The following is a 27,659-nucleotide window of genomic DNA, read 5'->3' on the forward strand; positions in this document are numbered from 1 at the left end:
ATGTTAATTCTTCTCATTCTTTTATCCCAAGGAAGACACTTTAATTTTTGGTAAGCATTTGTCTTTTGTCAATAATATACACAACTAACCTTTCCCTCCAAACAAACATCTTGGGGCTGTCTATAAAGAGCTCATGATTCATTCACGATTCTTCCGAATTTCACAAGCCCTACATGGAGTATTACCTGCGTGCAGCCTTTTAAGAATAAGGCCTTGAGACCCCCACAGCCCCTCACTAGTGCTTGAATGCCATCCTTGGTTACTTGGTCACACCAGGAAATGTTCAACTGCTCCAACAGTGGACATCCCTCACTTAGGATGAAACAAAATAAGAGAAACATATCACTAAATCCAATTCCACAAACACCAACGTCTCAATTTATCGGCTATTTAGTAAAGGAATGGAAACATTCCCATTTTTTCCCACAAGAAGAAACATATTTACCTAATGTATATTTAGAAGAAAAGCAGATTTATCAATGTGGTATTCACATGGGACTATACCATTAGCAGGATAATCTAAAATCCAGCTTAACCAACAAACACAAAGCATTATAATGTTTCTCAGATTTATATTCCTTTTGTATTTATCACATATCTCAAAGCTCTCCAGACAAAAAATGGAAATTAAGTGATTTATTCTAGTTTACAGAGTAATTAATAAAGAGCTCAGATTCAAAACCAGATTCTCCATCGAGCAATGCTATTACCGGTTGAGTATCCCTTATCTTAAATGCTTGGTACCAGCAGTGTTTCAGATTTCGCAATATTTGCATTATACTTACATAGCTGAGTATCCCATATCTGAAAATCTGAAGTGCCCCCGTGAGCAGTTCCTTTGAGTGTCACATTGATACTCAAAAAGTTTGGGATTTTGAAGCATTTCAGATTTTCTTTTTTTTTTTTTTTTTTTTTGAGACAGGGTCTCGTTCTGTTGCCCAGGCTGGCGTGCAGTGGCGCCATCAGGGCTCACTACAGCTGTGACCTCCATGACTCAAGTGATCCTCCCGCCTCAGTCCCTCAAGTAGCACCCAGCTGCATTTTGGATTTTTGAAATAGGGATATTCAACTCACAGTACCAAAGTAGTAATGAAGCCTTTTAAACTTTTATTTTAAAAAATTACAAAGGCCCTGTGTATTTCCTTATCTGAGATGTTTCTAGAGTACTGCTTTTGTAGGCTGAATTTAGGATATCTTATGTCCGATCTCTGCCTTCAAAATACTAGTTTCATCGTTGATTCCATCTACTCTTAATAGTTTAGCTTCATATTTGGATTATGGATGAATTCCAAGTTTTCTATAATATTCTTCGGAAAAACACTCCATAAATTGTTTGAAATATTCCTGTCTGCCAAAAAGACCCAGAAGATAAAGCCATGATATCCTGGTTCAAGTTCATTCTCCAATATTAATAGTTTAACTTCAGACAAGTGACTTTAGGAAGCCTGTCTGAACCTCTCTTAGTCTAAGATTAGCCCCATAGCTCTATGTTTTCCCAAAACTGATGTTCTCATTCCTATCATAGCATTTATTCCACAATAACAGTTGACTGTGAGCAACTTAAGGGCAGCAATATCTTACTCAGTTACATCTCATGGTTGCATCACAGTACCTGGCAGTCAACAACTTTCTAGATTTTCTCAGCTGTAAAATGCCCATCCACTCTACTTCACAAAGCTTTTAAATAAATAAGATCATTTATGTGAAAATATTTTATAAATAATAAAAGTTGTTACATTATCAAGTTTATTAGCCTACACAGCAAACCGTCTTAGGTACATGTGTTCAATATTCACAAAGAAGGTCTAAAAGGAGCCACATTTTAGATTATTTATACTCTACTTAACTAAATTTGTATTTCTTTTTTCTTGAGATGAGGTCTCGTTCTGTTGCCCAACCTGGAGTGCAGTGGCATGATTACAGCTCACCGCAGCCTCAACCTGCTAGGCTCAAGTGATCCTCCCGCTTCAGTCCCCTGAGCAGCTGGGACTACAGGGGTATGCCACCACGCCTGGCGAATTTGCTTATTTTTTTAGTAGAGACAGGGTTTCCCTATGTTGCGCAGGCTGGTCTAGAACTCCTGAGCTTAAGCAATCCTCTTACCCTGGCCTCCCAAAGTACTGGGATTACAGGTGTGAGCCACCACGCCCGGCCTCAGGGACCCTTTTTAAAGCACTTTATATACATTAGGTTGAGCCACATGTAGCTGTCATTCTTATAACATGAAAACTGTCAAATACTAGTAAAACTTTATATGGTGTTGCCTAATACCTTGTTAAACCTTAATAAAATGTTATGAGGTGATAAGAAAAAGCTCAGAAAGGTTAAGTTTGCTTAAAGTACCTGGTTAATAATCTGGCTCCAGATACCTGTTTTAAGCACTAAGCTATAATAACATGTGCCCTTTCTTTTTTTTGTTTTTTTGAGACAGAGTCTCATTCTGTCAGCACACTGGAGTGCAATGGTGCGATCTTGGCTTACTGCGACCTCTGCCTTCTGAGCAGCTGGGACTACAGGCGCACACCACCACGCCCAACTAATTTTTATATTTTTAGTAGAGACGGGGTTTCACCATATTGGACAGGATGGTCTTAATCTCTTGACCTCGTGATCTGCCTGCCTCGGCCGCCCAAAATGCTGGGATTACAGGCGTAAGCCTCCATGCCTGGCCTTATTTTCTTTTTGAAAATAAGACTTCATAAAAATCTAATTGTTTATGTATAAACTGTACTACCCTGTTCAGAAATCCTAGTTACCTCTAGTCATTTCACTTTAGTATGTCCCATAATTGTAATTTGGGCAAGTGGTAAAACAAATTATCTATTCTGAACTATAGAATATATCCATAAAACAAAGTTACCTTCAATTCCAACTTTATATCAATTTTTTTTAAAGTACGTATTTTTTCTGATTACTTGACATGCTTATTATAAGAAATTTACCTCAGAGCTTTTAGAGACATGTTTGTTATTGATGTACAGGAAGCCAAGTCAAGGTGCCTGAGTTTGGAACAGAACTTGCTAAGGCTAGTACATGTACTGAAAAATGGAAAAAGGAGAAAATAATGAATAAACAAGACAAGTACACATCCTTGGTATATCAGACACTGTTCTTATTAAACACATGTGTATATATAAGAACTGTAAAATTTTCATACCCCTAAAAAAGCAGTTATATATCCTAGGACCCTTCACATTGAGGAAGAGACAGATACCATTCACAAAGAAAAAAGGCTGTGCTGCATATGAGAATTTGCATGAGGGGAAGATGGTGTTTGATTCACATTTTAAAATGTTAACAGCAATTGACAACATGATACTTAATGTGAGTTCGAAGAGATCTATATGCATTTTGCAAATCCAGAAACACCAGAAGCTAATGGCTATCTACCAGACGTAGTCAAACATGAAGAAGAAAAGCTCTGCATGTTTTTTCACTTAAATCCCTACTCAAGATAACCTTTTGCATAACACTAATGTAGGAACTGGATTTTTGAAAGGTATACAAAGGATGGACGACGGACTGGTATTGGGCTGAAAAAAGTAAGTTATGCATTAAAGACTTTTTTCTGCTGGTCAAGTTCTCATTTTAATTTTTAACAGATCATGGGAAACTTCAAATATAAACAAGAGTAAATAATACAGAGAACCCACATGTACCATCAGTAAACTTCAACATTTATCAATACTGTTTTTCTTTTTGAGACAATCTTGCTCTGTTGCCCAGGCTGGAAAGCAGTGTTGCAATCTAGGCCCACTGCAACCTCCATTTCTGGGTTCAAGCAATTCTCATGCCTCAGCCTTCTAAGTAGCTGAGACCACAGACACACACCACCACACCTAGCTAATTTTTCATATTTTTTGTAGAGACGGGGTTTTACCATGTTAGCCAGGTTGGTCTCCAACTCCAGGCCTCAAGTGATCTGCCTGCCTCAGCCTCCCAAACTGCTGGGATTACAAGTGTGAGCCACTGTGCCTGGCCTAACATTTATCAATATTCTACTATTAAATATTTTTATTTCTTGGGAGGCTGAGGTGGGTGGATCACCTGAGGTCAGGAGTTCTAGACCAGCCTGACCAACATTGTGAAACCCCGTCTCTACTAAAAATACAAAATTAGTTGAGCGTGGTGGCGCATGCCTGTAATCCCAGCTACTTGGAAGGCTGAGGCAGGAGAATGGCTTGAGCCCAGGAGGCGGAGGTTGCAGCGAGCCAAGATTGCACCATTGCACTCCAGCCTGGGCAACAAGAGTGAAACTCCGTCTCAAAAAAAAAAAAAAAAATTTTTATGCTATCTCTTCTTCTCCCCTTTTTTATTCAAGGATTTTAAAGCCAATTTCACACATATCATTTTACCTGTAAATATTTCAGTATCTATTTCTTTCTTTTTTTTTTTTTGAGACAGAGTCTTGTTCTTGTCGTTCAGGCTGCAGTACAATGGCACGATCTTGGCTCACTGCAACCTCCGCCTCCTGGGTTCAAGCAATTCTCCTGCCTCAGCCACCCAAGTAGCTGGGATTACAGGTGCCTGCCACCACGCCCAGCTAATTTTTGTATTTTTAGTAGAGACGGGTTTTTGCCATGTTGGCCAGGCTGGTCTTGAACTTCTGACCTTGTGATCTGCTCGCCTTGGCCTCCCAAAGTGCTGGAATTACGGGCATGAGCCACCGCGCCCGGCCTCGGTATCTATTTCTAATAGGTAAATACTTTAATTTCTTAATATCATCTGATACCAAAATGTGCTAACTTTTCTCCAATTACATCATAAATGTTTTTGACAAGTTGATTCGTTCAAATTAGGAACCAAACAATAGTCACACATTCTCTTTGGCTGATATGTCTCCTAGGTCTTTGTGTGGGCCAATGTTTTCATTTCTTTCTTCTTTTTTTGTTACAGACAGGGTCTCACTCTGTCACCCTGGCTGGAATGCAGTGGCACTATCATAACTCAATGTAACCTCCAACTCCTGGGCTCAAGCGATCTCCCACTTCAGCCTCCTGAGTAGCAAGGACTACAGATACGTGCCATCACACCTAATTAAAAAATTTTTTTTGTAGAGACAGGGTCTAACTACGATGCCCAGGCTACTCTCGAACTTTTGGCCTCAAGTGATCCTCTTGCCTTGGCCTTCCAGAGTGCTGGGATTACAAGCATGATCCACCACACCCGGCTTGTTTTCATTTCTTTTGGGTAGAGTCCTAGGAATGAAATTGCTAGATCCTATGGCAAGGTTATGTTTGACTTTGAAAAAAACTGCCAAACTGTTTCCCAAATTGGCCGTACCATTTTACATTCCCTCCAGAAATTCATGAGGTTTTCCAAATCCTTGTCAACACTTGGCATTGTCTCTCTTTTTGAATACAGCTATCTTAGTGTGTATGGTGTGGAAATTGCATTGTGGTTTTACTTTACAATTCTGTAATGAAAACTTTTTCTTTTCTTTTTTTTTTTTGAGATGGACTCTCACTCTGTCGCCTGGGCTGGAGTGCAGTGGCATGATCTCAGCTCACTGCAACCTCTGCCTCCCAGGTTAGAGTGATTCTTCTGCCTCAGCCTCCAGAGTGTAGCTGGGACTACAGGTGCACACCAACACACCCAGCTAATTTTTTTTGTAGTTTTAGTAGAGACGGGGTTTCACCAAGTTAGTCAGGCTGGTCTCAAACTCCTGACCTCAAATGATCCGCCCACCTTGGCCTCTCAAAGTGCTGGGATTGCACGCATGGTGAGCCACCGCACCTGGTGTAAATACCTTTTCTTATGCTTATTTGCCATTCCTATGTCTTCGGTGAAATGTCTATCCAAGACTTCAGCCCATTTTTTTTCGTTTAATTGTCTTCTCATTACTAATTCTAAGAGATTTCTATATATTCTTGAGAGAAGCACTGTTATTAGATATATGACCTGAAAATACTTTCTCCCAGTCTGTGTCCTGTCTTTTCATTTTCTTTCATTTCTATCTTTTAAATTAGAGTTGGAGTCTTGCCAGAAACACCAGTCAGGCTAGATTTGCTCTTCTGGGCTTAAGTGATCCTCTTGCCTCAGCCTCCCAAGTAGTTGAGACTACAGGTATAGGTCATGGTGCCTGGCCTTTCCCGATTTTTTTTTTTTTATTTTTTCCCCCTCAGACAATCAGGTGAAGTGACCTTTTTTATTTTTATTTTTTTAAGTTAATGGTAGCTTTAGAAGCATAATTTTTTTTTTCCTAAGACAGTCTTGCTCTGTCACCCAGGCTGGAGTGCAGTGGCGCGATCTCGGATCACTGCAACCTCCGCCTCCCAGGTTCAAGCGATTCTCCTGCCTCAGCCTCTAGAGTAGCTGGGAGGCACGTGCCACCACACCCGGCTAATTTTTTGTATTTTTAGTAGAGACAGGGTTTCACTGTGTTAGTCAGGATGGTCTCAAACTCTTGACCTCGTGATCTGCCCACCTCGGCCTCCCAAAGTGCTGGGATTACAGGCGTGAGCCACCATGCCTGTAATCCCACCATGCAGAAGCATAAAAGTTTTTAATTTTAATGAGGTACAATTTATCATTTTTTTCTCTTATAGCTTGTCTATGTGTGGGCTCTTTTCTAGGCACTTTATTTTAATCCACTGACTGATATGTTTATGCTTATACCACCAGCACATTGTCCTGATGACCGTTCCTGTAAAAATAACTCTTCAAATCAGGTAGTATAAGTCCCCAAACCTCACTGTCCATCAAAATTGATTTCGTTATTCTAGAACCTCTGCATTTGCACATGAATTTAGAATCAGCCTTTCAATTTCAACAAAAAAACCTATTGGGATTTTTTATTGGAACTGCACTGAATCTGTAGAACAATTTAAGGAAAACAAGTATCTTAACAATATTGAGTTTTTAGGCCTGCCTCAGTGGCTCAGGCCTGTAATCCCAACACTTTGGGAGGCTGAGGCAGGCAGGCTGCTTGAGGCCAGAGTTTGAGACCACCTTGGGCAACATGGTGAAATTATCTCTCTACCCAAAATAGAAAAATTAGCCGGGCGTGGTGGCACACACCTGTAGTCCCAGCTACTTGGGAGGCTGAAGTGGGAGCCCAGGAGATGGAGAGTGCAGTGAGCTGTGGTTGTGCCACCACTGCATTCCAGCCTGGACGACAGAGAAAGACCCTATTCTCAAGAAACAAACAAAAAAACCCCGAACTAAAACAATACTGAGTTTCTAAATCTATATGTATGAGGCCAGGAGTGGTGACTCACGCCTGTAATCCCAGCACTTTGGGAGGCCAAGGCAGGCATATCAGTTGAGGCCAGTAGTTCAAGACCAGCCTAGCCAAAATGGTGAAACCCCGCCTCTACTAAAAATACAAACAAAAATTAGCCGACGTCGTGGCAAGCGCCTGTAATCCCAGCTACTCGGGAACCTAAGGCACGAGAATTACTTGAACCTGGGAGGCAGAGGTTGCAGTTAGCTGAGACTGTGCCACTGCACTCCAGCCTGGGCAATAGTGCGAGACTCAGTCTCAAAAAAAAAAAAAAAAAAAAAAAAAATCTATATGTTTATTTCTCCATCATTTATTTAAGTCTTTTTAAAATTTTCTTTTCTCTAATTTTTGTTAGTGATCATTTTATAATTTTCAGTGTATATGATGACTTACACATTATTTTTATTAAGTTTATCCTTATATTTTTTATATTTTGGGGTTTTACTATAAATGATGTATCTTAAATTTCATTTTCCAATTGCTGATTGCTAGTATACAGAAATAGAATTGAGTTTTTGCAAAGTAGTCATGTATCTCATTACTTTGCTAGAACTCAGTGGATCTAGTAGCTTTGTAACAGATTTCATGGACTTTCCTATGAATCCAATTATACCATTATGTGAATGCCTTTTATAATCCTTCCTCTATTGCATTAGGCACAACATCCAGTACATGTTGAACAGCTGTGGTAAGACCTGATATCCTTGCCTTGTTCCTGATGTTAGGGAATCTTTCATCTCAGGAAGTCTTTCATCATCAAATATGATGTTGTAAGAGATTTTTCACGTATATATTTGATGAGGTGGAAGAAGTTACGTTATCTTATTTGTCCATAAACTTCTTTTTGAAACAGGTCTTCAGTCTTTCACCCAGGCTGAAGTGCAGTGGCATGATCACAGTTCACTATACCCTTGACCTCCTGGACCCAAGCAATCCTCCCACCTCAGCCTCCGAGGAGATAGGAACACAGGTGTGTGCCACCATGCCCAACTAACCTTTTATTTTTTGTAGAGATGGGGTCCCACTATGTTGCCCAAGCTGGTCTCAAACTCCTGGGTGCAAGCAACCCTCCTGCTTTAGCTTCCCAAAGTGTTGGGATTACAGGCATGAGCCAGTGCACTCAGCCTGTGTGTGTTCTTTCTTGACTAACCTAGACAGAGGTTAATCAAGCTTATTCATTTTATTTTGAAGAATCAACTTTTACTTCATAAGTCTTCTCCATTCTCTACTTTTTTATTTTTTTTTTAAGACAGAGTCTCGCTCTGTCGCCCAGGCTGGAGTGCAGTGGCGCGATCTCAGCTCACTGCAAGCTCCGCCTCCCGAGTAGCTGGGACTACAGGCGCCTGCCACCACACCCGGCTAATTTTTTGTATTTTTAGTAGAGACGGGGTTTCACCATGTTAGCCAGGATGGTCTCCATCTCCTGACCTCGTGATCCACCCGCCTCAGCCTCCCAAAGTGCTGGGATTACAGGCACGAGCCACCGCGCCCGGCCACCTGTTTTTTATTTCATGGATTTCCAGTATTATTTCCTTCCTTCGGATTTAATTTACTTTTTTCTATTTTTTTTCTCCTTTTTGGTAGGGAGGGAGGGCGGAGAGAGGAGAGACTCTTCTAGCTCTCTAAGCAGATTAGATCCTTGATTTTAAAACTTTTTTTTTTTTGAGATGGAGTCTCATTCTGTCACCCAGGGTGGAGTACAGTGGCACAATCTCAGCTCACTGCAACCTCTGCCTCCTGGGTTCAAGCGATTCTTCTGCCTCAGTCTCCCAAGTATCTGGGACCACAGACATGCACCACCATGCCAGGCTAATTTTTCATATTTTTAGTAGAGACGGGGTTTTGTCATGTTGGCCAGGCTGTTCTCGAACTCTTGATCTCAAGTGATCCACCTGCGTCAGCCTCCCAAAGTACTGGGATTACAGGCGTGAGGCACTGTGCCTGGCCAAACTTTTCTTTTCTAATATTAGCATTTGATGCTATACATTTTGCTCTAAGCAATACCTTAGGCGCATCCCACAAATTTAAAAAGTTATATTCTCATTATCACTCAATGAAGCATATTTTCTAAATTTCTTTGTAAGCAATTCTTTGAACTACGGGTTATTCTGAAGTATGTCATTTAATTTTCTAATCTTCCAGGTATCTGTTATTAATTTCTACTTTAATTTTGTTGAGGCCACAGAACATACCCAATATGATTTTAATCCTTCCAAATGTATTAAAATTTGTTTTATGGCTCATTATTTGGTTTGTCGTATTGAATATTCTAAATGTACTTGAAGAGAATGTTTATTCTGATGCTTTTTGGTGTAGTAATCTATAAATCTCAATTATATTGAGTTCATTGATAGTGTTGCTGAAGTCCTCAATAGCTTTACCGCTTTTTGGCATACTTGTTTTATAAGCCAGGGGTACTATTTAATACCTTTTTTTCATCTAATTTTTTTCCTTAAATTTACTCCATCTGATATTAATGTCCACTCCAACTTTCCCAACTAGTATTTATAATAGTATGTATTTTCCCATTCTTTTAATTTCATTTTTTAAAATTTTTGCAGATATTTGTAATTGTTATTTAAAATTTCTTATGTACTTATTTACTTACTTTTTGAAATGTGGTCTTGATAGGTTGCCCAGGCTTGAGTGCAGTGGCTATTAACAGGCATGATCACAGTGCACTGCAGTCTCTAACTCCTGGTCTCAAGTGATCCTCCTGCCTCAGCCCTTCCCAAGTAGCTGGGATTACAGGAGCATACCACCACACCTGGCTTGTAACTGTTATTTTTAAACTCCTTATTGTTCAGTTCTATTTCAGTCATTTCTGGGTCTATTTCTTTTCTTTCTTTCTTTCTTTTTTTGAGAGAGTTTCGCCTGTTGCCCAGGCTGGAGTACAATGACACGATCTTGGCTCACTGCAACCTCTGCCTCTTCCGGGTCTATTTCTATTGACTGGCTTTTCTTTTGGTTTTGGGTCACATTTTCCCACTGCTTTGCATATGTCTTATAATTTTTTTTTTTTTTTTTTTTTTTTGAGACTGAGTCTTGCTCTGTAGCCCAGGCTGGAGTGCAATGGCGCGATCTCGGCTCACTGCAACCTCCGCCTCCCAGGTTCAAGCAATTCTCCTGCCTCAGCCTCCTGAGTAGCTGAGATTACAGGCACCTGCTACCACGCCCGGCTAATTTTTGTATTTTTAGTAGAGACGGGGGTTTCACCATGTTGGCCAGGCTGGTCTCAAACTCCTGACCTCAGGTGATCCGCCCACCTTGGCCTCCCAAACTGCTGGGATTACAGGCATGAGCCACTGTGCCTGGCCAGCATGTCTTATAATTTTTGATTGAGTGACAGATATCCTGTATGCCACATTGCTGGGTTTCTGGATTTTGATGTCTTCCTTTAAAGAGTGCTGAGCTGTGTTTTGGCAGGCAGTTAAGTTTGTTTTGGATCACTTTTTTTTTTTTTTTTTTTTTGAGACAGAGTCTCGCTCTGTCGCCCAGGCTGGAGTGCAGTGGCATGGTCTTGGCTCACTGCAACCTCCGCATCCTGGGTTTGAGCAATTCTTCTGCCTCAGCCTTCCAAGTAGCTGGGATTACAGACACATGTTACCACGGCCTGGCTAATTTTTGCATTTTTAGTAGAGATGGGGTTTCACCGTGTTGGCCAGGCTGGTCTTGAGCTCCTGACTTCAGGTATCTGCCCACCTCAGCCTCCCAAAGTGCTGAAATTGCAGGCATGAGCCACCGTGCCCGGCCTGATTCTTAAAATAAAATAAATAAATAAATAAAATATTTAATAGAGCAGGTCTATTTTAGCCCTACTACCAAGGTGTAATCTTTCTGGAGTCTTTATTGAATGTCCCAGGTGTTCAATGAATTTTCTCCATTTTGGGTGGGTGGAACTTCAACCAACCTTATTAAGCCCTGGAAATTCTTTGGCTTATAGTTTCCCAGTAATTGTTTTTTTCCTCACTAGATCTTCTTTGCCAAACTGTGTGGGATCTCATCCTGTGCATGCAGAGTTTACTACTCAGCCAAATCTACATAAATTTCTGTAGCCTTTATTATTATTTTTTTTAGTAGTTTCCTCTTTATCAGCCACAAATTCCAGCTACTTTAGCCTCCTTGAATTCTGATCTCTTTCTTTTCAAATCAGCAAAAACTCTGTCCTTTGCTTGGGCTCCCCCTCCCTCTATGGCATTGTCTGAAAAATGCCTCAGTCACAAAGTGAGGATAATCATATGGCTCATTCATTTGCTTCTCAGTCTTGTGCCATATATACAACATCCTAAACTGGTCTTCTAGGTTTTGTTTAGTTTTCTAGTTGTTTACAGCAGGAGGGCAGTTATTGTCACTGTGAGAAGCAGAAATCTACTTGGATTTTTTTTTTTTTTTAAGACATAGGGTCTCACTATGTTGGCCAGGCTAGACTCAAACTCCTGGTCTCAAGTAGTCCTCCTGCCTCAGTCTCCCAGTGTGCTGGGATTACAGGTGTGAGCCACCACAGCTGGCTGCTGCTTTATTATTTTTTAAGACAGGGTCTTGCTTTGTAGCCCAGGCTGGAGTGCAGTGACACATAGCTCACTACAACCTCTGGCTCCCAAGCTCCCAAGCCCAAGCAATCCTCCCACTTCAGCCTCCCAAGCAGCTCGGACTACAGGCATATGCCACCATGCCTGGCTAATTTTTTGTATTTTTTTGTAGAGGTGGGGTTTCTCCATGTTGCCGAGGTTGGGGTAAAGCAATCCACCCACCTCAGCCTCTCAAAGTGCTGGGATTACAGAAGTGAGCCACAGTCCCCTGCTGCTTCTTTGATTTAAAAAATTTGTATATTTCGAGGCTAATACTGTGTTTAAAATAGTGTATTTTTAAATTCACTAAAATGTGGAAATTTGAATATTGACAACTGGTTTTTTGATGATTTTAAGATATTGTTTTTAGAGGAGTGATAAAAGTTAATGCACTTACGGCCAGGCATGGTGGCTCATGCCTGTAATCCCAGCACTTTGGGAGGCCGAGGTGGGCAGATCACCTGAGGTGAGGAGTTCCTGACCAGCCTGGCCAACATGGTGAAACTCTGTCTCTACTAAAAATACAAAAATTAGTTGGACATGGTGGCACGCCCCTGTAATCCCAGGTACTCAGGAAGCTGGGCTGAGATTGCGCCACTGCACTCCAACCTGGGCAACAGGGCAAGACATCGTCTCAAAACAAACAAAAAAAGTTAATACACTTATGAGAGACTTTATTGTTAAAGAGTACCTACTGAAATACAGATTAAATAATATGATGTCTAGGACTTTTTTTCAAAATAAGATAAAACGAGAGGGGATAAGTGGGTGGGTTATTGATGAAACAAGACTGGCCGTAAACTGGTAACAGTTAAAGCTGGGTGATGGGCTCACGATACTTTTTTTTCTACTTCTATGTTTCAAATTTTCATATTTAAAAACAGTCAGCAGAAGTAATTTCTCTCTGTGTGACTATAACTCCAACTTGGGTTCAAGGGGTTTTTTCTTTGAACCAGAGTCTTGCTCTTTTGTCCAGGCTGGAATACAGTAGTGTGATCTCAGCTCACTGCAACCTCCACCTTCTGGGTTCAAGCGATTCTCATGCCTCAGCCTCCCAAGTAGCTGGGATGTGCCACCATGCCTGGCTAATTTTTGCACTTTTAGTAGAGATGGGGTTTCACCATGTTGGCCAGGCTGGCTTGAACCCCTGACCTCAAATTATCCACCCACCTCAGCCTCCCAAGGTGCTAGGATTATAGGCCTGAGTCACCGCACTGGGCCGGTTCATGTGTTTTTAATTTGTAGGGATTGCTTTCATTTCTTTTTGACTTAATTTTTGTTTGAATTATGTAAAATATTTACATGGCTATTAAACGATAAAACATAATTCAGAATTCTCCCTTTTATCCCCGTCCCTTGTGTTTTCTCACTTCCCCATATAAGTAACTATTTTTACTTATTTTTGATTGGCATTTCCATTCTTTTTGAAAATAGGTAAATATGGAGAGAGATATATATATATATGTATTAAGTCTTCTGGCCCTACAAAAGGTGTATTATACAAACTCCTCTGCAGTTTGCTTTTCTTCATTTAACAACATGTCCTGAAGATCATCCAGAGTATTATATAGAGATTTTCCTCATTACTTTTATTCAACCAGTTCTCTACTAACAGACATTGGGGAGTTTCCTATCTTTTGCTATTACAAGTAATGTAGTAGCCTTGCACATACATATTATGTTTTCACCAATGCATCTTGAGGATAAGATAGATTCTGACAAAAAAGTGTTAATTACATGTCACTTTTCTAGATACCAAGTGGTCAAATTCTTATTCTTTATAACACTAAGTACTCAAAGGAAACAAAAATTAAAAAATTTATCTAAAGTAAATGTAGTTCTACTGGTATAAAGTAATGGTGGGAGAAGAGGTTAGTATATTTCATCTCTCACAGTAAACGTTTCCAAATCAATCTATAGGAATACTTAGTAGAGGCCGGGTGCGGTGGCTCACGCCTGTAATCCCAGCACTTTGGGAGGCCGAGGCGGGCGGATCACGAGGTCAGGAGATGGAGACCATCCTGGCTAACAAGGTGAAACCCCGTCTCTACTAAAAATACAAAAAATAAGCCGGGCATGGTGGCGCGTGCCTGTAGTCCCAGCTACTCGGGAGGCTGAGGCAGGAGAATTGCTTCAACCCAGGAGGCGGAGGTTACAGTGAGCCAAGGTTGCGCCACTGCAGTCCAGCCTGGGCAACAGAGTGAGACTTCATCTCAAAAAAAAAAAAAAAAAAAAAAGAAATACTTATTAGTAGAGTTAACGAATAACTACCCTCTAGGTCTAATTTCTGTGACTGTAAGCCTCTTGAGGATGAATAATTAAGCTTAATTTCCTTCAGATCATGACCAACACAGACACAGCACATTTAGTGAATCATTTTCATTTAATAACTGTTCTCAGGACTGATTATCATAAGCTGTTTAGTCCTCTGTTTAAGATTTTAATCTTTTCATAGAATTATGTTTACTGTCGCTTTTAATTGGTAGTTACTAGTATCCTGAAGTATAAATAATCCCAGTAATATGTATTATTAGTATCCCTACTGTATATATACTGACTACAATTATTAAAAGTTTCACCTTAAATTGTATCAAAGATAGAATTCCAAAACAAGTTTCTCATTCCATTTCTACTTTGATGTTGCTTTCTCTTTTAAAAATATCTTTCCTCTACAAAATCAAGATAAAATTTGCTAAATATAGTTAACGGCCTGAATTTAAAGGTTGTATCAGTCAGACATAAGGGGCTATGACTTATCCTCCAAAAACATAAAATACTTACGCGTCTGTTGTCTTTGTACACCCATTTAGATTCAGTACTTCAATGTTCCTGCAGTTTTGTGCAAAGGTTCTTTGTAGGAAAGAAAGAAAGAGGTTTCAAATGAAATAGGCAAAATTCCAGTCATTAAAAAAGTAATAAAATATATTATTATTGGTAATATTGATTGTTGATACCTGTGATACTGTGATATAAAGGAAAAAACATGTATTTGGTCTTCATCCTCGGTTCTTGGCATACAGTCCCTGAAATCTTTGTAATTTCCTGAGTGATAGTATCTTTTGTTACAGGTTGGTGAAAAGTAATCGTGGTTTTTGCCATTACTGTTAATGGCAAAAAACTGTGATTACTTTTGCACCAACCTAATATAATATTTGGTCTTCAATTATGTCTACGATCAAGGAACCTCTGTAAAAACCCCTAAATGACAGGGATCAGAGAGCTTCTGGGTTGGTGAATGTAACCACGTGCCAGGAAGGTAGTACACCCCAACTCCACGGGACAGAAGCTCCTGTGCCTGGGACCCTTCTAGACTCTGCCTTATACACCTCTTCATATTCCTTCTACCTCAGCCTCCCTAAATGCTGGGATTACAGGTGTGAGCCATTGAGCCTGGCCATGATTTTTCTTTTGAGATGGAATCTCTCTCTGTCACCCAGGCTGGAGTATAGTGGTGTGATCTCAGCTCACTGCGGCCTCCACCTCCCAGGTTCAAGCAATTCTCCTGCCTCCGCCTCCTGAGTAGCTGGGATTACAGGCACGCACCACCATGCCCAACTAAGTTTTTGTATTTTTAGTAGAGACAGGGTTTCACCATGTTGGTCAGGCTGGTCTTGAAAGCCTGACCTCAAGTGATCCACCAACATCAGCCTCTCAAAGTGCTGAGATTACAGGCTTGGGCTATCACACCTGGCTTAAATGAATTTTCCACTATAAATTTTTCAAACATAATTTTAAAAATTATTTTAAATTAAAAAAATAAATGATTGCTTATTTATTTATTTATTTTTAGAGACAGGGTCTTCCTCTGTCACTCAGGCTGGATGGAGTACAGTGGTAAAATCACAGCTCACTGTAGCCTCAACCTCCCAGGCTCAAGTGATTCTCCTACCTCAGTCTCCCAAGTAGCTGGGTTTACAGGCATATGTCACCTAACCTGGCTAATTAAAAAAAGTTTTTTGTAGAGATGGGAGCCTTGCCATGCTGCCTAGATTGGTCTTGTACTCCTGGCCTCAAGTAATCCTCCCACCTAGCCTCCCAAAGTCCTGGGGTCACTGCCCAGGTTAGGGTTAACCAAAACCCTAAAAAAGAACTAGGCTGGGTGTGGTGGCTCATGCCCGTAATTCCAGCACTTTGGGAGGCTGAGGCAAGAGGACTGCTTGAGTGCAAGAGTTCGAGACCAGCCTGGACAACAAAATGAGACCCTGACTCTATAAAAAAATTTTAAAACTTAGCCAGGCGTGGTGGTACACGTCTTCAGTCACAGCTACTCAGGAGGGGGAGGACTGCTTGAGTCCAGGAGTTCAAGACTACAGTGAGCCATGATTATGCCAGGGCACTCCAGCCTGGGTGATAGTGTGAGACCTTGTCTCAAAACATAAAATAAAAATAAAAATATTAATTAAAAAAAAACTTACTCAAAGCTCCAAAAGAACCACTTATGATGGGGAATCTGGGTTTTTTTCAGGCAGTACTTGTTCTTGTTTATTGTTAAAACTACATTTCTTATTACTGGATATTTTCAGATTATAAGCAATGTATGTGTGGTTGCATTTTTAATAACTTAGGAATTTTAAAACGATTTTAGCCTTTTCTGGGTGAGACGGTGCTGCTCTTCACGATTAATCAATAGTTATGTTTTTACCTTAATGCATTGTCTCCCACTCCAAGACATCCACGAAGACTTAACTTTCGTAAAAAGCCCCCACATCGTTTTGAAATGTTCTCCACTACTCGGCCCTGTAAAACGAGACAGGCAAACAAAAAGATAACCCACCTCATTACTTTAGAAAAGAACACATCCTCATTTTTAACGATTTATAAACAAAGAGAAAATGCTTCTATTATGACCTAATTTAATAGGAAAATTGTAACTTACCCTGAGAAAGCTTTCCTGATTAACCCCTATCATTTGAATCACGCCTAAACCCCATATTCTTATTTTGTTTAACTTGTAAAATATATTCTGTACTTGAGAAAATAATGTTCTATAGTTCTCTTTGGCATTATATGCATATATACTGCCTAGCTGGGTTAAGCCGCAGCTACTGAAGGACAGCAACTACATTTTTTTTTTGTATCTTTTATAAAATGTTTATTATAGTACTCTGCTTACAGTAGAGACTCAGTGAACATTTAACAAAAGCTGGCCAGGGGCCAGGCACGGTGGCCCACGCCTATAATCCCAGCACTTTGGGAGGCCGAGTCGGGTGGATCACGAGGTCAGGAGATCAACACCATCCTGGCTAACACGGTGAAACCCCATCTCTACTAAAAATACAAAAAATTGGCCGGGCGTGGTGGCGGGTGCCTGTAGTCCCAGCTACTCGGGAGGCTGAGGCAGGAGAATGGCGTGAACCCAGGAGACGGAGCTTGTAGTGAGCCCAGGTCTCACTCCACTGCACTCCAGCCTGGGCGACAAAGCAAGACTCTGTCTCAAAACAACAACAAAAAAGCTGGCCAGGTGCAGTGGATTCCGCCTATAATCCCAGCACTTTGGGAGGCTGAGGCGGGCAATTATTTGAGGTCAGGAGTTCGATACAAGCCTGGCCAACATGGTGAAACCCAATCTCTACTAAAAATACAAAAATTAGCCAGGCATGGTGGCTCACGCCTGTAGTCCCAGCTACTTGGGAGGCTGAGGCACAAGAATTGCTTGAACCCAGGAGGCAGAGGTTGCAGTGAGCTGAGACCGCACCACTGCACTCCAGCCTGGGTGACAAAATGAGACTCTGTCTCAAAAACAAACAAAAACAAAAGCTTGCTGAATAATTCTGTGGGTGGTGTTGCTTTAAATATTTACATCCATGAAGGGTATAGAATTGTGAAAAACAAAATCCCATATAATGCTAGTGGATATTATTTTAAAAGCACTTTGGTTGGTTTCAAACTCCTGACCTCAGGTGATCCGCCCACCTTGGCCTCCCAAAGTGCTGAGATTACAGGCGTAAGCCATCCCACGTGCCCTCAAAAAACTTCGTTTAATCCTTAAGAAGCCATGAAGAAGCTACTATTTCTACCTTCCTGATGAGAAGGATAAGAACTACAGAGTTCAAATTCAGTTTAAAATAATTTAAGTGTAAGCCATTCTCCATTTTATAGATAATAGGCTATACTAGGAGATAAAACATGGGGGGAAAAGTGAGAGGAGGAAAAAACCTCTCTCTCTAGCAAAAACAATTCAATAAATGGCTTTGGCCTCATTCAACCTTCGTTCTCCACAAGAAATTGGCTCCTCAAGAACCAAAACACATATCTCAAAAAAATATATACAAACGCCATCCCAAAAAGTTATAACTCTATTTATTTTTCAGTAAACAAATATAAAATGTCTTCACTAAAATAAACAAACATAGATTCAATGTTTCCACTGCAAAAACAAACTTTTAGTCCTATTTCAAGACCAAAGAGTCCTATTTAGTCCTATTAATACTAAGTAATTGTATTATTTCAGTGAAATAATCTGGCTCATTCTCAAAAACTGCAGAAACTCTTGGGAACTTTGGGGGTTCCTGTAAAGTTCAGATGCACTGAAAATAATAGTTCCTCTCTTTAAGGAAAATGAGATTAATATGGCTAGGGCTGATCTGTTCCATGCTGTAATTACTAACATGAAAACTGGGGCCACACAGCACATAATTATACCTCAATATCCCTCTGGAAATCAAATAGGTCAATTCGCTGCCAGTTACTGCCATCCAGAGCCAGAACATTCCAGGCCTATTTTAAAGAAAAAGAGACAGAATGAGCAGAAGCTAAACTTAAGGAGAAAAGGCAGCAATATTCAAGTTCACAATTCAACCAACTAATGACTAAAATGGATCCAAAAATTTATCAGGCCCTATCCACTTACTCCCAAATGATGTGTCTTACTCCCGACCCATACTGTATTCTCCAATTAGATAATCTCATAAACGAGTGGGTACCAGAAACTAGCAGCTACAAAAGATCTTAGGCCAGGCATGGTGACTCAAATTTATAATCCCATCACTTTGGGAGGCCAAGGTGGAAGGATCACTTGAGCCCAGGAGTTCCAGACCAGCCTGGGCAATATAGTGAGACCCGATCCCTATAAAAAAATTTAAAAAGTTGGTCGGGCGTGGTGGCTCACATCTGTAATCCCAGCACTTTAGGAGGCCGAGGCGGGTGGATCACCTGAGGTCAAGAGTTCAAGACCAGCCTGGCCAACATGGTGAAACCCCGTCTATACTAAAAATACAAAAATTAGCCGGGTGTGGTGGCACGTGCCTGTAATCTCAGCTACTCAGGAAGCTGAGGCAGCAGAATCACTTGAACCTGGAAGGCGGAGGTTGCAGTGAGCCAAGATTGTGCCACTGCACTCCAGCCTGGGCGACAGAGTGAAACTTCATCTGGGGGGAAAAAATTAAAAAAATCAGTCAGGTGTGGTGGCACACACCTGTAGTCCCAGCTACTCCGGAGGCTAAGGTGGGAGGTGAGCCCGGGAGGTAAGGGCTGCAGTGAGCCATGATCTCACCATTGTACTCCAGCCTGGGTGACACAGCAAGACCTTAGCAAAAAACAAAAAACAAGACTAACCCTCCCTCCCCCAGCCCACGCACACTTAAATTAGAGAAGTTAAGGAAAGGGCACGTTGTGATAAGCATCATAGCCAGAAGGTGTTTTCTAACTGGAAAATTCTAGTTTCTAATCCCAAAATGAGACAAAAGTTCAGTTTATGAAAAGCAAGTCTTTCTTCTATGCTTAAAAATATGATCCTTAAAAAAAATCCTTCTATCTGGAAAAATATGAAGGTAAAACCAAACATCAAAGGCGACAGTACTCTGAATATTGCTCTATTCTCACTCTCTTTTTCTATATATAGAATATATACAGAGAGAAATATATGTATTTCTTGACAGGGTGTCACTCTGTCACCTGGGATGGAGTGCAGTTGCTCAATCATGGGTCAGTTGCAGCCTTGACCTTCCCAACTCAAGCAATCCTCTCACGTCAGCCTCCCAAGTAGCTGGAACCACAGGCATGCACCACATCTGGCTTTTTTTTTTTTTTTTTTTTTTTGCGACGGCGTCTCGTTCTGTCGCCCAGGCTGGAGTGCAGTGGTACAATCTTGGCTCACTGCAAGCTCCGTCTCCCGGGTTCACGCCATTCTCCTGCCTCAGCCTCCCGAGTAGCTGGGACTACAGGCGCCCGCCTCCACGCCTGGTTAATTTTTTGTATTTTTAGTAGAGATGGGGTTTCACTGTGTTAGCCAGGATGGTCTCTATCTCCCAACCTCGTGATCCGCCCACCTCGGCCTCCCAAAGTGCTGGGATTACAGGTGTGAGCCACTGCACCCAGCCCTAATTTTTTAAATTTTCTGTAGAGATAGGGCTCCCTATGTTGCCCAGGTTAGTCTTGAACTCCTGGCCTTAAGCAATCCTCCCATTTTGGCCTCCCAAAGTGAAGGGATTATAGGTGTGAGCCACCAGGCCCAGCCTTAGTTCAGTACTTCTTTGCTACCTATATCCTATCACGTGGTAGGACTTACAACTGTGATATGGTGATTTGGGACTTAGAAAAGATACTATCATTTCTCTGAAACTATTTTTTTTTTTTTTTTTTGAGACAGAGTCTCGCTCTGTCGCCCAGGGTAGAGTGCAGTGGCACGATCTTGGCTCACTGCAAGCCCCGATTCTGCATTAACTGTGAATCTTACTAAACAGAATTACTGGTGAAGCATATTTATCCATCGAGACTATCTGTTATGTGTTACGCATGTATTCTGTTGGTGCTGGAAGATGTCTGTGTGCCTGCATCAACATGTGACTTCATGTAAAGTTTCTTCATGTTCACAGTTCTTAGCAAATGCAGTTTCAATCCATAGATAGCCAGCAGTGGATGTTACTACAGGAAAATGCAAGATTAAAATTGTCCTTGTGTTAAAAAAAAAAAAAAATGAACTAGGAAAACATAATAAAACAAGATTTCATCACAATTTTGAGTCAAGTCTAAACTTTTAATATGCATGTTTATTGCTTTTTCATCAAAAATGTTTCCTGTTTATATTACGCAAATAAGAGATACAAAAAGTCAGAGACAGTATATATAGTAGAATCCCATCATAAATTTACATGGGTTTGGGTATGTCATTGGTGAAATAATCTCCTTTAAAACATGAAAACATACAAGTAAACCTAAAATAAATGGATGGCCTATGAAAGAGGCTGTTATCATCAGTGTGAAGAAGGGGTCCCCCTGTAACTATGCCAACAATACTTACCCTGGAGACCTGAGCACAGCGGCACAGGGTAACAACATCTAGAAAAGAAAATATCCTAAAAAGAAAAGAGAGAAAGACAGATTTTATTGTATGATAAAGTAGTTGACCTTTATTTATTTTGAGACAGGGTCTCCCTCTGTCAGCCAGGCTGGAGAGCAGTGGCATAATCACTGCTCACCCCGGCCTCGACTTCCTGGGGTCAGGTGATCCTCCCACGTCAGGCTCCTGACTAGCTAGGACTACAGATGCCTGCCACCATACCTGGCTACTTTTTAATTTTTTGTAGAAACGGGGTTTCACCATGTTGCCCAGGCTGGTCTTGAACTCTAGGGCTCAAGCAATTGGCCTCCCAAATTGCTAGGATTACAGGTGTGAACTATTGCACCCAGCCAGTATGATAAAGTAGTTGCTCTTGATTTTAGCGTAGAAATAACTGACTACATGTATGTACACACACAAAGGCAGTTCTTTAGAATAAACACACAAAATGCTTGAGCAATCCGTGAAGATAATACTGCCCATATAAAACACAGTGGGAAAAAATGTTTTACTTGATAATGTACACACAGATGCTGACCAAGTTCAATTACCTACACCAAAGGATAATAAATAATCTCTAGCTGGTTTTTTTAAAGTAAAAAAAAAAAAATTCCCACCTAAAATTATCAAAAGAAATAAGCTAGGGGAAGGATCTTTTTTTGTTTTGTCTTGTTTTGAAGACAGGGTTTCACTCTGTCACGCAGGCTTGAGTGCAGTGGCACAATCACAGCTCACGGCAACCTTGACCTCCTGGACCCAAGCCATCCTCCCACCTCAGCCTCCCAGGTAGCTGGGATAACATGCACATGCCACCAAGCCTGGCTAATTTTTTAATTTTTTTGTAGAGATGAGGGTCTCCCTATGTTGCGCAGGCTGGTTTTGAACTCCTGAGCTCAAGCAATCCTCCTGCCTCAGACCACCAAAGTGCTAGGACTATATGTATGAGCCACCATGCTTGGATGGGAAGGATTTTTTTATTTGAAACAAGGTCTCGCTCCTGTTGCCCAGGTTGGAATGCAGTGGTGCAGTCATCATTCACTCCATTCACTCCAGCCTCAATCACCCAGGCTCAGGTGATTCTCCCACCTCAGCCTCCCAAATAGCTGGGACTACAGGCGCATGCCACCATGCTCAGCTAATTTTTTGTTGTTGTTGTTCTTTTTGTTTGTTTTTTTTTTTGAGAGAGTCTCACCTGGTTGTCCAGGCTGGAGTGCAGTGGCATGATCTCGGTTCAAGTGATTGTCGTGCCTCAGCCTACCAACTAGCTGGGATTACAGGCGCCCACCACCACGCCCAGGTAATTTTTGTGTTTTTAGTAGAGATGGGGTTTCACCATGTTGGGCAGGCTGGTCTCAAACTCCTGATGTCAGGTGATCCGCCCTGTCTCAGCCTCCCAAAGTGCTGGGATTACAGGCGTGAGCCACCACACCCAGCTCCTGCTGGGAAGGATCTTAATGAAGTATTTTACAGTTATGAAGGAAAAAAGATAATTTAATAAAGCCTAAAAAACAGCAATGAAAAATGTTAAATGTCTAGAAAAAAAAACCCAGAAACAAAATAAAATATAAATTAAAAAAAGTTAGATCTCTACATATTTCATTGTAATTTAATAAATTACAAGACTCCTTTAACACAGCAATGTTAGAAAATATTTACTGTCTAGAATTTTTCTCAGCCTTATAGAAGGTAAATAAATATTTATTTTGAAGCAGACCAATAAGTTATTTGCTTAAAGCCTGATAAACCACACCATAAGCTACCTGTGCAAATAGGTCAGGGAATCCTGGAAATAAAAGTGAATGGGAGATCAGGCAAGGTGGCTCATGCCTATAATCCCACCTCCTTGGGAGGCTGAAGTGGAAAGACTGCTAGAGGCCAGGAGTTCAAGACCAGCCTGGGCAACACAGTGAGGCTCCCTATTTTAAAAAAGAAAAGAAAAAACATAGCTTTGGCTAGGCATGATGGCTAAAACCTGTAATTCCACCATTTTGGGATGTGAGGGCAGGAGGATAACTTGAGGCCAAGAGTTTGAGAACAGCCTGGAAAATACAGTGAGACCCTGTCTCTACAAAAATTTTAAAAATTAAGCTGGGAACGGTGGCTCACGGCTGTAATCCCAGCACTTTGGGAGGCTGAGGTCGGTGGGTCATCTGAGGTCAGGAGTTCGAGACCAGCCTGACAAACACGGTGAAACCCCGTTTCTACTAAAAATACAAAATTAGCCAGGCGTGGTGGTGGGGGCGCCTGTAATCCCAGCTACTCGGGAGGCTGAGACAGAAGAATCGCTTGAACCTGGGAGGTGGAGGTTGCAGTGAGCCGAGATGGTGCCATTGTACTCCAGCCTGGGAGACAAGAGTGAGACTGTGTCTCAAAAAACAAACAAACAAAAAAAACAAAGTAGCCAGGCATGCTGGTATATGCCTGTAGTTCCAGCTACTTGGGAAGCTGACGTAGGAGGATCTATTGTGTTCACTTTGAGGCTGCAGTAAGCTACAATCACAGCACCGTACTCCAGCCTGGGTGACAGAGTGAGTTCTTTTTTCTTTTTTTTAAGACGGAGTTTTGCTCTGTCACCCAGGCTGGAGTGCAGTGGCACAATCTCGGCTCACTGCAACGTCAGCCTCTTGGGTTCACGTGATTCGCCTGTCTCAGCCTTCCGAGTAGCTGGGATTACAGGCATCCCACCACCACACGTCCGGCTTTAAAACAAGTTTTAAATTTTGATGTAATCCACTTTATCTATTTTTTCTTTCATTTCCTGAACTTTTGGTGTCAAATCCAAGAAATCACTGCTAAACTCAATGTCATGAAGTTTTTCTCCTGTTTTCTTCCAAAGATTTTATAATTTTAGTTCTTAGATACAGGTCTTTGCAAGACCATTTATTGAAAAGACTGTACTTTTCCCCACTGAATGGTCCTGGCATCTTTGTCAAAAATCATTTGACCATATATGTGAAGGTTTATTTCTGAACTCTCTATTCTATTCCATTGGTCTATGTCTGCTTTATGCCAGTATCACACTATTTTAAATATTTTCAGTTTTGAAGCAGAAAGTGCTTTTGGTGATTGAAATATTTGCCTAATGTCAGAAAAACTATTAATAGCAACTGAACTGGTTTCAAGAATCTTCCCTTATGTTTTCTTACACATTTACTTCCTCTAACAGATTTCTGATATTTTTATTTTTCTCCAACTATAGAGGCCCATGTAAGGGACTGTTTAAAACTGATAATAAATTAAATAAGCTCGGAGGGTTAAGCAAGGAGCAACATGGAAAACAAATATAACTGATCTATATCCTGCAATCTCAGCAAGACACCAGCAAGGGACAGGAAAATCCTTGAATAAAAGCCCAGAGACCAATTATAGTGAATAATGTCTAGAGAATCTGCCTTCTCTACGGAGAACCGGATAGGTGGATACAAAAGGGGGAAACATCTAGTTAAAATGATGAGCAATCTCTGAAACTGTGGTTATAATTTTTCAGCTTGCCTGAAAGGAAAGAAAAGCATTCTGATTTGGAGGGTGGTGAGTTTCATTCGAAAAACATTTTTACCACCTGCTATCTACAGGCACTGTTTTAAGTCCCTACTGTTAAGTAACTCATGGCATAGGGGCTGGAGGTAGACATAAAATAAGTGAAATATATAAGAAAATTTCAATTAGTGATGAGTACTATAAAAAACATAAAGCTGAGTAATGTGATAGAAGGGTGGTCAAGGAAAGCCTCCCCTAGGAGTAGGTATTTGATTTAGGATCTAAATGATCAAAGGAAACAGATTGCCAAGATCTAGGGAGAAGAGCATTCCAGGAGACGAAATAGTGGGTGTATGACAAAGCAATGTTTGAAGATCAGAATAGACAGTGAAGCTGGACTGAAGCAGCAGCACAACCCTATACTGAGTTCTTAATTATGTATCAGGCATCATTCTAAGTGTGTAAATTTACATACTAATCCAATGACTCCTTAAAACAATTCTATAAGATAGGTACTATTAGCATTTCCATCTTATAGATGAGGATATTGAGCAAAGTTCTGTTAGTCAAGGGTCAGAATATGTTAAAAAAAAGACTGGGCACAGTGGCTCACACCTGTAATCCCCAGCACTTTGGGAGGCCGAGGCGGGCAGATCACCTGAGGTCAGGATTCCAAGACTAGCCTGGCCAACATGGTGAAACTCTGTCTCTACTAATAATACAAAAACTAGCTGGGTGTGGTGGCACGTGCCTGTAATCCTAGCTACTTGGGAGGCTGAGGCAGGAGAATCGCTAGAACTTGGGAGGCAGAGGTTGCAATAAGCTGAGATCGCTCCACTGCACTCCAACCTGGGCGACAGAGCAAGACACCATTTCAAAAAAAAAAAAAAAAAAAAAAGTTAAAAGACTTTGTGGACATAGTAAATGATTTCAACTGTATTCTAAGTCTAGGGGAAGCCAGGCCAGGCATGGTGGCTCACACCTATATATAATTCTAGCACTCTGGGAGGCCAAGGCAGGTGGAGGATCACTTGCGGCCAACGGTTTGATCTTTTTTTTTTTGTTTTTTTGTTTTGTTTTTTTTCCTAAAGACAGGGTTTTGCCATGTTGCCCAGGCTGGTCTCGAGCTCCTGGGCTCAGGTTATCTACCCACCTTGGCCTCCCAAAGTGCAGGCATTACAGGCATGTGTCACCACACCTGGCCCATGGCCAGGAGTTTGAGGCCAGTATGGGCAACACAGTGAGACCCCGACTCTGTAAAAATGAAAAAATTTAGCTGAGGATTGTGGTGCACGCCTGTAGTCTTAGCTATCCAGGGGGCTAAGACAGGAGGATCACTTGAGCTCAGGAGTTAGTGGCTGCAGGGAACTGTGATCACCCCACTATGCTTTGGCCTGGGCAACAGAGCCAGACTGTCTCTTAAAAAAAGAAAAAAAAAAAATAGGTTTCTATTGGAATGGTGGGAAATAAAAAATTTAAAAAAAATTTTAATACAATAAAATTTTTTTTTTTTTTTGAGACGGAGTCTCACTCTGTCACCCAAGCTGGAGTGCAGTGGCGTGATCTTGGTTCCCTGTAAGCTCCCCCTCCCAGGTTTGTGCCATTCTCCTGCCTCAGCCTCTGGAGTAGCTGGGACTACAGGCGCCCAACCACCACGCTCGGCTAATTTTTTGTATTTTCAGTAGAGATGGGGTTTCACCGTGTTAACCAGGATGGTCTCGATCTCCTGACCTCGTGATCCACCCGCCTTGGCCTCCCAAAGTGCTGGCATTACAGGAGTGGGCCACCGCACCTGGCCTACAATAAAAAATTTTTTAAAAGGTAGAGAGGAATACACCCATTCATACAAGTATTATAGGCATAGCCTTGAGGCTTCTGTCTCAGCCTCCCAAGTAGCTGAGATTACAGGCGTGTGCCACCACGCCTGACTAATTTTTGTATTTTAGTAAAAGCCTTGAGGCTTTTAAAAGTCTAGGATTCCTTATTAAAAAGTTCCAGCAAAGTCATTTTTTTTTAAAAAGTGTCTATATGGCCAATCACTATTCTTGTTGCACGTTATGCAAATAATCAGGCCAGGTATAATAGGACTAAAAGTTACTTTGCACACAAATTGATTACTACCATTTGTCTTTGATAGAAATAAGGGACTGAAGAGAAAAATATTATGCTTCTAAAGAAAACTATACCTTGTATCAGATTCCAACCCCGACCACTGTTTTTGAGTTATTGTCTATAATTCAGACTGAGTCCTGAATTATCTCTAAGTGTCCTCTAACAAACCTGGATATATATATTTAAAAGCTTGTTTTCATGGATCCCATCAGGAATAAGATCTATTTTTGAAGGACTACTTAAACTAGGACTTATACTTCTATACATGCTGAGATTTCTCTTCCTTCTTGTCAAGGTCTGTACCTGCTGTTTGTCTATTATTTTTATTTTATTTATTTATTTAGAGACGGAGTTTTTGCTCTGTTGCCCAGGCTGGAGCGCAATGGTGCGAGACGGCCGGATCACCTGAGGTCAGGAGTTCGAGACCAGCCTGGCCAATATGGCGAAACCCCGTCTCTACTAAAATACAAAAATTAGCCAGGCGTGGTGGACGCTGTAACCCCAGCTACTTGCGCAGGAGAATTGTTTGAACCTGCGAGGCGCAGGTTGCAGTGAGCCAAGATCATGCCACTGCACTCCAGCCTAAGTGATAGAGCGAGACTCCATCTCAAAAAAAATAAAAAATAAAAATAAAAATAAAAAGAAGAAGAAGAAGAAAAAAACTTAGGCCAGGTGTGGTGGCTCACACCTGTAATCCCAGCATTTTGGGAGGCTGAAGAGAGCAGACAGATTGAGATTGAGCCCATGAGTTCAAGACCAGCCTGGGCAACAGGGCAAAACCATGTCTCTACAAAAAATACAAACTACCTGGGTGTGGCGGCGTGTGCCTGTAGCCTCAGCTACTCGGGAGGCTGAGGCGGGAGGATTGTTTGAATCAAGGAAACAGAGGTTGCAGTGAGCTGAGATCGCCCCACTGCACTCCAGTGACAGAATGAGACCCTGTCTACAAATTAAAAAAAAAAAAAAAAAAAAAGAAACAACTTGCTGAAACTCCTTCTGC

At 41.2% G+C, this 27,659-nt stretch overlaps 1 protein-coding gene across 4 annotated transcripts in view; it reads right to left on the reverse strand.

Annotated features, from left to right (window-relative positions):
* FBXL20 (F-box and leucine rich repeat protein 20) overlaps nucleotides 1-27,659 on the reverse strand; it is a 138,558-nt gene that overhangs the window by 23,455 nt on the left and 87,444 nt on the right. For 2 of the 4 annotated variants that reach the window (XM_024235075.3, XM_024235076.3), the window contains exons 3-8: nucleotides 21,032-21,086; nucleotides 18,436-18,510; nucleotides 16,436-16,530; nucleotides 14,575-14,643; nucleotides 2,943-3,038; nucleotides 186-312 (exon numbers count right to left, since the gene is read on the reverse strand). In XM_024235075.3, coding sequence (XP_024090843.1) covers nucleotides 186-312; nucleotides 2,943-3,038; nucleotides 14,575-14,643; nucleotides 16,436-16,530; nucleotides 18,436-18,510; nucleotides 21,032-21,086 — 517 coding nt within the window. The remainder of the gene's footprint in view (nucleotides 1-185; nucleotides 313-2,942; nucleotides 3,039-14,574; nucleotides 14,644-16,435; nucleotides 16,531-18,435; nucleotides 18,511-21,031; nucleotides 21,087-27,659) is intronic. The other 2 variants (XM_024235078.3, XM_024235079.3) reach the window with 1 other exon arrangement.

Source organism: Pongo abelii, chromosome 19 (assembly GCF_028885655.2).
Source record: "Pongo abelii isolate AG06213 chromosome 19, NHGRI_mPonAbe1-v2.0_pri, whole genome shotgun sequence".
Classification (NCBI taxonomy): domain Eukaryota; kingdom Metazoa; phylum Chordata; class Mammalia; order Primates; family Hominidae; genus Pongo; species Pongo abelii.